The sequence below is a fragment of the Asparagus officinalis genome, chromosome 5, assembly GCF_001876935.1.
Source record: "Asparagus officinalis chromosome 5, Aspof.V1, whole genome shotgun sequence".
Classification (NCBI taxonomy): domain Eukaryota; kingdom Viridiplantae; phylum Streptophyta; class Magnoliopsida; order Asparagales; family Asparagaceae; genus Asparagus; species Asparagus officinalis.
In genome coordinates, this window is record NC_033798.1 from 115,778,448 (window position 1) to 115,790,126 (window position 11,679).

An 11,679-nucleotide genomic window follows, 5' to 3' on the forward strand; every position below is an offset into this window, starting at 1 on the left:
CTCAAGAAAAAAATTATTGAATTGCATGTTAAGTCCCTAAATCAATAGCAATATACCTGTAATGGATCTACAATATTAGAGTGCAAAAATATCTTAAGATATTTTATCCGTACTCATTTATATTTTATATTCTTTGAATTTTCTCTATATTGTTAAACGTCCCCCTCTCGAACTTAAAGAAGTGAGAGTCTTCCACGTTACGCCATTACTCCTGATTCTCTATCAAATGTTAAATGTTTTCTGTTCAGTGCTCTATTGGATTTATTTGTTCAATTTGTTTTGCAATTATTGAGCTCTATACCACACCGAATCTTATTAGGACTCCAAAAATATTTCGTATATTGTCCGCCATTCTTTCTACATTTTCATTCCTCTCGTAGAAATGGTCCAACACCATTTGCTGAAATTAAATACACGTAGTCGCATCTGATCAAAATCTTCAATTTTATTTTAAAAAACCCCCATAGTACAACTTGATACTTTCCTCACAGGAAATTTATGGCTAAAATCTATTAATCAAATATCTCAAGTCCTTTTCTACAGCAAAAAACAGTACTAACTTGTCGGTAAGCAACCGTAGCCTTCCTCTTCTTGTTTCATATTGATATCATCTCTGATCAGATCAAATTATAATTTGATCCTAGCGTAGCACAAAAAAACAAAACAATAGCCTCGCAACCCCAAAATTAACTCTTTGAAACGTGCCCCGTAAGTGATTCTTATTGATTCAATCATCTACTTAATTAATTAATCAGTTAACTTAGCATGATTTTTGGTTCTCTTGCATTCTTTCTCAGATTAATGTTTTAGGCTAAAGACAGGGGTGGTAAATGATCGAATCGAATCGAATACTAAGTTGTTCATATTTGTATTTGTTTAAAATTATTGAATTCGAATGCGGACTCTATTATTCATATATCTAGTTTTTTGAATTTGAACTCGAATACTTGGTATTTGATAAATATTCATGAATATTCACGAATACTTATCAAATATCAAAGTATATTTATTTCGCTAAAGAGTTTAATTTTCAAATAGTATTAAAATTTATAAATTAAAATTATTTCTTTATAATATATGATGTATATATATTTAAATCAAAATTTTAATTAGAAAACAGATTTAAGATTATTTAAGTCTTAAAATCTATATATAAAACTTAAGTAGAAATGGTAAGTGGGTTAAAAATATGACATCATATGTGCAATAATACAAATAATAAACTGTGATCAAATTTTAAACGAATATTTAATAGACAAACGAATCGAATATACATCTGGTTAAATTCTATTCGTTAATAAACTCGAATACTAAAAAATATTTGTTTAGTGATAAATGAACTATCGAATCGAATATGACCGAATAGTTATTCAAACAATTATCGAACCATTTATTAATTATTTGGTTCATTTCCACCCCTAAAAGTGCACTTAAATGCCCTATAGTTTCGTCAATCTTACATTAAGTGGCCTTTATTTTAAAACTGAGCAAATAAAATATCCTAATGTATTTAAATACTACAGATAAATATCCTAAAATATTTAAATATTGCACTTTTCGCGCCTTCTTGTTTACTCAATGTTGCATATAAATACATTCGGTTTATGAACCGTCTCGCTTATATACCCTAAAATTTTTAAATGATACACTTTTAGTATCATGTGATGTGTGGTGTTCTTGGATATACAGAGAAACGAAATTCTTTTTAAATTTAAAATATGTATGGGTAATATTTAAATACTTTGAGAGCATTTATTTGCTTAGTAAAATTAGATGACATTTATCTCCAATTTAGCCAATAATATATTTATTCACAAGTACAAATTTACTCATTTTCATACTGATAGACTGACTCCAAGGATCCCACGGACTATAAAAAAATTGGTATGATTTTAAAATATAAGAAGAAAACAAAATACACTTTTGAATGAACTCTTCAAACTCAGAGAATAACAGTTAGTCACCCTTAATCAAAAGTAATTAGCAAGCTACAAGAGTAGTTTATAAGTTAAACCCCTATGGCATTTGTCACCACGTTAATAAATTATTTTATCGAATAAAACAAATAAAAGACTATCTCGAATTCAGTAATGCGGACACGATCCGCGAGTGCCGCCAAAACTGACAACGTCAGCCGTCAAACGCCCTCTCGCCGTTATGTTGCACGGAGACCGTCAGCAAGAGGTGACGGGGACAGCAACGGCAAGTGGGCCCCGCTGGAACCTAACATGGGGGCCACCATGTGTAATCGCCCCGATATCGCCGCTACTCCCTCCCCACGCGTTCAAATGACCTGCGCCAATGGAAACTACATTAAGGTCCTCGGTGATCCTACTTATTTACGGAGATGCCACGGGCGTCTTTAACTTGAGCGCGGGAAATGTTGTGACATGGGGCCCGTGCCTGTGGTGAGACGAGAACGGGCGATCGTTATTATCGTCGAATAGGCACAGAAAGAAATCATGAATAAATTTCACAAAACCCCAAAAACTTTCAATTATTTGCGGAAATTCCCCTCAATACTTTATTTTTCCCACTAATCCTCCAAAACTTTTTCCACCTAGCCCCCAAATATTGCAAAGTGCCTCAGATAATTCCCATGTGCTCTTATGTTTGGCTAATATCATAAAACCCCCCATTAACTTTTTATGGTCATCATAAAACCCCGCTTAACTTTCAAAATATCAGAAAACCATCTTAAATTTAGGATTTATCAGAAAACTCCATTTAACATTGAGATTTTATCAAAAAAATCCCCCTAAATTAGGAGAGTTAGCTGAAAAAAATTCAAAGTTAAATGGGGGTTTATGTTAAAATCTGAAAGTTAAAAGGAGGTGTGTGATAATTCCTATACTTAAAAGGGGTTTTTTATATTCATTCAAAATTAAAGCGGGGTTTTCTGATATTTACCCTTTGTGTTTCCCTACTTTCACCCCAAAACTCGTGTTCAAGGTATTTCCCCTACACTTTTTACTCTCCCCACAAAGACCTTTTTAGGGTTATCTGAGATACTTTAAAATTCTGTGTATTAAGTGAGAATTTTGTGAGACAAAACTTTATGGGGGTTAATTGGGGAAAACAATGTATAATAAGGGCAGTATGGGAGACACTCCACAAGTATGGGGGTTTTGGGAAATTTTTAGGGATCGATCAAATTTAGTAAAAAGAGGAACTACATGTGAACCCTCTCTGGGGACTGAATCATGGTTGTTTGTGTATTAACAGCCAGGTGTACGTTTCTGGTTCTTCTGATCAAGATACGTACAAATTTGATTCACATGTTTGATCAATGGTTACCCTCCAATGTTTGCTAACCTTATGCGATTCTTTTAGGGATACGAGTTTGTCTTTGTTGTTCTTAAGATACTTATGGAAACGTCAGTAAATTTCCGCGTCATAAATTCTTTTTTACTGAGGAAAAATGAATCACACGTTTCACACTTCACCCACTTTCCATCTAATCAAAAAAAACAAAAAAAACAAAAGAGTAATGTTTTGAATTTTTAAAAACTATGATTTAAAAGAATTTTAAAACCCTTATTTTATCGGGTTCAGATCGCATCCAGTTAGGCAATAATTGGAGAGTACTCAAATCTTTCAATAATCACAAATTTTAAAGAGTAAAATAAGGCCACATAAAATTTTCTATTGTCAAATTATTTTCTATTTTCAAACTATTGACTTTTCAAATACCATGGTAGATTTAGTGAATTTAATTTAATTTATAATATTATTAAATATTTCCAAAATCTAATTTAAAATTCAAAATAGTTATATTCTAATCATTTTATTGGTATCGTTTGGCAAATGGTTAAGCGATGGGTTAAGAAGACTTAACACTTTCTTAACCTGCCAAACACAAAAAATCTATACAAGGGTTAAGTGAGTTAACCTTCCATAATTTTTCAAATATAAACAATATAGAAGGGTTAAGCTAACCTCTCTAGAGGGATTAAAATCAGTTAACCCATCAAAATAATGGGTTTACTAATACTCATATTTAGAAAGATTAAGAATTAACCCTTCTAATTATAAAGAAAATAATCAAAATTCTTATTATTTACAAACACCAAAAAAGATCATAATGGCTAAAATAAACCTTTTGTAATGACTTAATAATTTAGTCTTTCAGATTATCAAGTAGGTTAACCGTGTTAATCCTTCTCCTTAACCCTTTACCAAACGGGGCCATGATTTGTGCTATGATTGAGCAGAATGATAAACACGTTATGTTACTTTAATTGATCGATTGCAATATGTTATTTTTATTAATTTTTTTTCTCAACATAAAATTTAATTATAAGTTTGGAATTAAATCTAAAATATTGGAGAATTAAATTAGATTGTTCACTTTTTCTTTTTTTAATTAATCTTTAGAAATATTTAATTCTATCATAAATAAATTTAGAGTGATATTTAGAAAACCGCTAGCTTGGTGGTCTTACATGACGATATATTATCCTTTAAATTTAAGATTGATGGCAAGGACTGAAGGAATTGGACACTCTCCTATTGCCATATAATTGAAGAGTATTCAATTCCTGTTTTCTCATACAAACAACCCCTTAGTCATGTTTTTAATTGTAACTTTACTACATAGACTTAGATAATTCAAATTCTACTTAATCACACAATAGATATCGCAATGACAACGTATATCTGTGCTAGAGGCATCTACTTCAATTGGGTTTTCGTCCTCTCTCTGTCTCTCCTTTTTTTTTTAAATTTTTTAATAAGCTAAACGTATCACATTTCTCTCTCATTTTCGCTCATTTGACTATGAACAGGTCCAACCAAAATTATTGAGTATGTGCATATTTTATATATGATGTCGACTAATTTTATTTATTGGAGGAACTTGCCGAGAGAGAGGGAAAAAAAAACAACAATAACAATATAAGAAACTAACTGGGAAAAGAAGCGTATGCGAACCATTAAGACGTTGACATAGCTATTTAAAAAACATAGTCGATCTACATTATGCCTAAATAAGGAAGCAAGTACCTCATCAATATCTATAAAATTATTAACCATTAAGCCCACCCCATGCTAAGTCCCCATCAACCGAAGTCTTTCCTCCAAATCCACATCTTAATCCCATCAGCACTAAACTCAAGCTTAGATCACTAACGAGATAATTTATCATTAATCAAACCAAGTATCAAAATCACTAGATTACGTTACCTTATCTCGTTCCTCCCGCACATCAGCAACCGGCCTCGCTCTGGGCGGTTGGCATTATTAATACCACAAGTACTGCACCACACTGCCAACTGTTCATCAATGGCATTCTAGTAAAGATTCAAAATACTCAAGGGCATTTTCGTCAACTTAGGATCTCGGACTTCGACGGCTACCCGCTGTGAAAGATCTGAAGCTTGAGTTCTCGTGTTGCAGAGTACAAGAGATTTTGGGCACAAATTTCTCCTCTCTATTTTCTAGGGTTAGGGTTCGTCCAAAATAAAGGTCTCGTTTTTAATTAAAAAAGATTAGTGAAAATTTGCTGCAATTTTGTTTGCTAATGCGCTGAGAAGGTTCGATAACCGGAGGGGATCGCATCATTTTCTAGGGTTTTATCGAGTTTGTTACTGTTTAAGGTGACCGATCCCGCCTTTTCTCTGTCGTTTTCTGCAAAATAAAAAATATTAAGGGTACATTCACGAGAACAGTGCCCTCTCTTTTGATTCTGTTCCTGTTAAGCGACAAAAGTGAAATTATTTTTCAATTTGGCGAACAGGGTTGAGAGATTACTGGTTGGGCATAATAAAGGAGGGAACTTTTCGAGTTCTGTATTGGGAATTGGATGGGTTTTCTATGAAATTTGAAGGATTTGGGTTGAAGGAGAAAGAGAAGGATGGGTACTAGTTTGAAGAGGGGGAAGAGTGGTAAAGGATTTGAATCTGCAGAGAAAGTTGTTGTTGCCGTAAAAGCTGCTTCTAAAGAGATTTCAAGGACTGCTCTTGTTTGGGCACTGACTCATGTTGTTCAGCCTGGGGATTGTATTACGCTTTTGGTTGTGATCCCATCTCAGAGCTCTGGTATAATTTCTCTCTCTCTCTCTCTCTCTCTCTCTCTCTCTCTCTCTCTAAGCTCTTCATTTTGATCTCTTTCAATCAAAGAAATACTTTTGGTTTCAGACCCAGATGACCCATTTTTTTGGGAATCATATAGTTGAAGTAATATTTGAAAGTTTGGTTGATTCTTTCAGGTAGGAAACTATGGAGCTTTCCAAGATTTGCTGGGGACTGTGCCAGCGGTCACCGGAGATCTAATCTTGGAACTACTATGGACCAGAAATCTGATATCACTGATCTGTGTTCTCAGATGATGCTTCAACTTCACAATGTCTATGATCCTAACAAGGTAAATTTTGCCGGGATGAAGAGTGTTGTTACTTGTTCATTGGGAATTTGTTGTGAGTATCAGTTTGTTGATTTATTGCAGATAAATGAGTAACAGTTTGTTGATTTTTTGCAGATAAACATCAAGGTGAAGATTGTTTCTGGGTCACCTTGTGGTGCTGTTGCTGCTGAATCTAAAAGAGCTCATGCTAATTGGGTTGTTTTGGACAAGTAATGTTTAACTAGTGACCTGTATATTTCTAATTGGTTTTGCAACTCAAGAAATTTGATTTGCAAAGTTATGGAATTGTTTAGTTCTCGATTAAATGTTATATTTGCACAATTTTGAAGTATTTGTAAACTAATACTTTCCTTTTCCATTGGCAAATTTATTGTTTCAGACAACTGAAAATTGAAGAAAAACGATGCATGGAAGAGTTGCAATGTAATATCGTCGTTATGAAGCGCTCTGAACCGAAAGTTCTTCGGTTGAATTTGGTAGGATCACCTGAAGCAGAGACTGGAGTGAATTGTCCATTGCCTTCTGAGTTCGAGAGATCTTTGGGTAAAATGAAAGATGATGTCAATGATCCTCATCGAAATTCAATCCGTGGTCCTGCTGTGACACCAACTAGCAGCCCTGAAGTAGAGACACCATTTACTACCACTGAAGCCGGGACATCATCAGTCTCAAGTTCAGATCCTGGTACTTCACCATTTTTTGTTCCTGAAACAAATGGGAAAATTAAGAAAGAAGAGAATATAACCATCAAAGAGAAAAGGAATTCTGATGCAGACAGCTCTGATTCTGATACTGATAGTTTAAGTCCTTCAACTACAATGGAATATCAGCCATGGGTTGCTGAGATTCTCTCTGCTGGTCGTACTTCTTCAAAAAGAATGGAGGAGTCATTGTCTAATAGACTCAATGATAGTGCCCGTATATCCTCAGCAAAAGCATTGAAGGATAAATTTTCCAAACTTGATAGGGAAGCTGGAATCTGCAGTAGAAATTATAGATCAGATTTGGAGTTCAGTGGCAATGTTAGAGATACAGTATCATTATCTAGAAATGCACCTCCTGGGCCGCCTCCTCTATGTTCAATATGTCAGCATAAAGCTCCGATATTTGGGAAACCACCTAAATGGTTTAGTTACTCTGAGCTAGAACTTGCTACAGGGGGATTTTCTAAAGCAAATTTCTTGGCAGAAGGTGGATTTGGTTCTGTTCACAGAGGAGTTCTGCCTGACGGCCAAGCAATTGCTGTCAAACAACATAAATTAGCTAGCTCCCAGGGTGACCATGAGTTCTGCTCAGAGGTTGAGGTTTTAAGTTGTGCTCAGCATCGGAATGTTGTGATGCTGATTGGGTTTTGTGTCGAAGATAGGAGAAGGTTGCTGGTCTATGAATATATCTGCAATGGGTCATTAGATACTCATCTTTATGGTAATCTTTTCACAGTTGATTCCTGAACAATGGTTAGATAGGTGCAACATAGTATGGATGAATTTAATTCTATCAAATCATTTAATGCATCGATCTTCAAGTTCAACTAAGTCTGTGTAGTCCTCCCAATTCTCAACAGGAAGGTGCTCCTTACAGCCGTTTGTCATAACCTCTCCTTTTCTAAATGTTATTTATCCACAGATCTATATTTGACCCAGTTAACAAGCTGTTGTAAGAGGACATGAAATTCTCATCTCAGCGTATACGAACTGATATTAGTCATTTACTAAGTTTTTTGGGGATGATACATCTCTTGTAATTTTAGATTCTGCTCATGATGAACACTTAGCCCTTTTGTTCCTTCTGCTCAGGCTGTATGCTTGGCTTGTTTTTAAAGTTTTTGGATACTTTTGAACTACGGACTTTCCTGCATATGGCATGCCCAGTAGCATCTGTAGCCTATTTATGGGCATGTTAGACCCTCGAACACAATCTCCCATTCACTTATAGTACAAGTTGCATCATTTCATCAGAACAGTATATATCCTTCTTTAAGAATGTTATGGCTGAATATTGCTTGCTTTTTCTTGTTTGTTGTGTTGGATGCTTGTAGGTCGTAATAGGGAACCGTTAGAATGGTCTGCCAGACAGAAGATTGCCGTTGGAGCTGCTCGAGGGCTCAGATACCTTCATGAAGAGTGCAGAGTGGGTTGCATAGTACATCGTGATATGAGACCCAACAACATTCTCATTACTCACGACTTTGAACCCTTGGTATGCTTTTTTAGAACTCCTTGTGATACATATTCTGTACATTTCAATGTAATTGATTATTGAGTGTTTTGTGATGAGTTTATTCGGGACATGTTCAAATCAATAGAAGCCTTACCATTACCATAGATAAATAATTGGGCCATCCTGAAAAATTCTGTAGCTAATTCATTGAGGACAAATTTGAAACATTAGACTAATTACATATATTTTATCCTACTCACTATAAGTGGATACTTCTCAATCCTTGTTATTTCTTAAATTATCCATCTTCGGTTCCCTGCAGTAGTTTCTAGAACCAATTTCTCACCCAGTCATCAAATTCTTTTTTTTTTCTGGCTGCAAGTGACGTGGTTCGTGTATTTTTGCATTCTTTTCTTTGGTCACAAGGTACTTTTAAGGTACTTTTGTATGTTTCCATGGAGTTATCACTATTGGTCACATTGAGTGGCGTCAAATATTTTAGTTGAGTCCAGAAGTATGAAAAAGAAGCCAGGGACAGTTATCTGTATCATAAACTCATCGACAAGCACCATGTCGATATTTTTCCATCACTCACAACCACTCATTGTCACAACCTTGCCGCTTGTATTTAGTTTCATTATCAAGTAGTTGCAAGGTGAATTTTGCAGGTATAATATAAGATCGGATGTAATACAAGGGTAACGAACTTGTCTTCAGTTTTTGTGTTAGATATACCACTTCCCTCCATACTCCAATGTTGGATATTTATACCAACTTGTGGCTTTACTTTCTTGAAGTCCAAAGCAACCAATGTAATCATGTTGTGCATGCAAGTTAAGGGTTAGGCAAACATGGTAACATGTGTAAACTTTGCATGAGAAATCCCAGGATCAGACAATTATGTCAATTACTTACCTATAGATTTTGTACATGATGGTTGATGTAGGATCTAATGACAAATGCTGCTTCTCATAGGTTGGTGATTTTGGATTGGCACGATGGCAGCCTGATGGAGACCAGGGTGTGGAAACAAGAGTTATCGGCACCTTTGGGTATTACCAGAGAGAAATAATACCCATTGATGTTTTTCCTAATTAAATTTTGTGTGGAAGTAAAACCTAATTATTTTTCAGGTATCTGGCTCCTGAATATGCTCAGAGTGGTCAAATCACGGAGAAAGCGGATGTTTATTCCTTTGGGGTAGTGCTAGTAGAGCTTGTCACTGGACGCAAGGCTGTAGACATTAACCGACCAAAGGGTCAACAATGTCTAACTGAATGGGTAAGCCATAGGCTTTGGCATAAAACTCTTCTAATTAGATTGAATCAAAGACTATTGTGGTTTGACATTTTTCTTAATTTGAGCAGGCTCGCCCTCTACTTGAAGAACACGCGATTGATGAGCTTTTAGACCCTCGATTAGGAAATTGTTTCTCTGAACAGGAGGTTTGCTGCATGTTGCATGCTGCATCTTTGTGCATTAGACGAGATCCCCATTTAAGGCCCAGAATGTCTCAGGTGAGTTTGGTTTCGAACTATAGTTATTTTCACAAAATTTCACCACTTTCTGATGCTTGATCAAAACAATCTTTTCGTATAAAGGTTCTTCGAATATTGGAGGGTGACATGCTGATGGAGTCTGGTTACATATCAACTCCTGGTTATGATCCTGGTAACAGGAGTGGGCATTATAATGTTCCAGTCCTTCATGAGATTTCAGAGAGTTTTGATAGTAAGAACTCATATGAAGCTTTAAGAGCAGCTTGGGAGAGGGGGAGAGAAACCAAAACAGGGTCTTTTCGGAGGTGATTGATGCATGTTTGATATGCTTTTGCATTCTTTTGTATTTTCTTGTCTAAGATCTTTTTGGGTAGTTTGTTTAGCTATGGTTTCATTTCGTCAAGAGCATATTGTATAGTTGGAGTGCTGGTATGTTTCGGAGAGGAGCGGGTTAACTACAGCTGCTCTTTTTAGAAGAATTGAGGGTCATGATCTACTTGTCATCAAATTCTTGTAATTGAACGCCACTTCATCTTAAAGAAATTTTCAACGTTTAAAGTTCCATTTGAAGTCCCTCTGTAGATTAAGGCTACGGTAGGATCTGCTGATGAGTGTTTCTCGGTAAGTTTTGGGTTTAAAGAACCGAGATTGATATATGCCATTTGAGTCATGTTTTAAGTAATTACGCCTCAGGGCCAGGATCTAGTGAACAATTGGAGACAAATTCTGCGAGCTAATCTTTTCTCTATCTCCAACTTGCAAACAAAAGGCATATCCTTTTTTCCTACCAAGCTTGAAAAGACCAAAGCACCGAGGGGACACTGATTTAACTATGCGAGCACTGTTATCAACAGCGGAGGCTTCCAATGTCGCACATTCATTTAATAAGCTTCATGAGCCTATGCCCATCCTTTCCTCGAAGGAACCAACCCTATCCCTGGAGCCTACAGATTTCCTTGTTGGTTAATTTTGGTCACTGGGTCATTCCCCTGGATTTTTCACCAAAGGAGGCAAGATACTGGTACCCATGCAACAAAAGACAATCTTACTAATGATAGCTAGTGGTGAGGTGACGGTTCAGTGTTAAATGACTGGACTTAGATTGGACTGGACATTATAGAAGCATCCAAGCCAGTACTAAATCATTCAAGATTTTGGATGGGTTCTTGTCAATAACACACCCAAAAAGCTAAGGAGCTAGAGGGGTCTGAAAGAGCGAAGCCACTGTTGCCTGCTGCAGTTTTCTGAGGGTCATGATTGACTCCAACAGCATCTGATGATGACGTTTTTATTTTTCGTTGCCCCCTTATGACTTGTGAGGAATATATGATGACAAACTTTTAAGGGCACAGAAAATGAAATGAATAGATGACATGTGACGATCCAAGTGTTGCTGTTGTTGTGAGAGCTGTCACTGTGTATAAATGTTGTTTGGACTGGGGCATCTTCAGTGGACAAGACATCATGAAAATAGTGGTCATTAGCTCCATGCATTTCATGGACCTTAAAACCTCGATCTCAAATATGGTGCACAACCGTATACTAAAATCTACAACCGACAGAATATGGTTATGGATGTAGTTATACAGTAAAATATCTAAATCCGTATTCGAAATATCTGAATATATGTTGATCATACAACTGCGATCGTTTTAAT

At 35.8% G+C, this 11,679-nt stretch overlaps 1 protein-coding gene across 2 annotated transcripts; it reads left to right on the forward strand.

The window, feature by feature from the left end:
- LOC109840833 (inactive protein kinase SELMODRAFT_444075) lies at window positions 5,297–10,589 on the forward strand. Of its 2 annotated transcripts, none has more exons than XM_020409621.1 (10): window positions 5,297–5,651; window positions 5,738–6,038; window positions 6,209–6,363; window positions 6,478–6,572; window positions 6,743–7,788; window positions 8,402–8,562; window positions 9,499–9,575; window positions 9,657–9,804; window positions 9,891–10,040; window positions 10,125–10,589. In XM_020409621.1, exons 2-10 carry the CDS (start codon window positions 5,855–5,857, stop codon window positions 10,329–10,331), a joined length of 2,223 nt encoding a protein of 740 aa, XP_020265210.1. In that variant the 5' UTR covers window positions 5,297–5,651; window positions 5,738–5,854; the 3' UTR covers window positions 10,332–10,589. The 2 variants fall into 2 exon arrangements, with proteins under 2 accessions (XP_020265210.1, XP_020265209.1); XM_020409620.1 differs by having other exon boundaries at window positions 5,297–5,597.

Excerpts from the sequence above, each read along its gene's own strand:
- LOC109840833 (XM_020409621.1), top strand. The coding sequence starts at position 5,855 with ATGGGTACTAGTTTGAAGAGGGGGAAGAGTGGTAAAGGATTTGAATCT. Across the intron at positions 7,789-8,401 it reads ATTAGATACTCATCTTTATG|GTCGTAATAGGGAACCGTTA; the intron begins GTAATCTTTTCA and ends GGATGCTTGTAG. Across the intron at positions 9,576-9,656 it reads AGAGTTATCGGCACCTTTGG|GTATCTGGCTCCTGAATATG; the intron begins GTATTACCAGAG and ends ATTATTTTTCAG.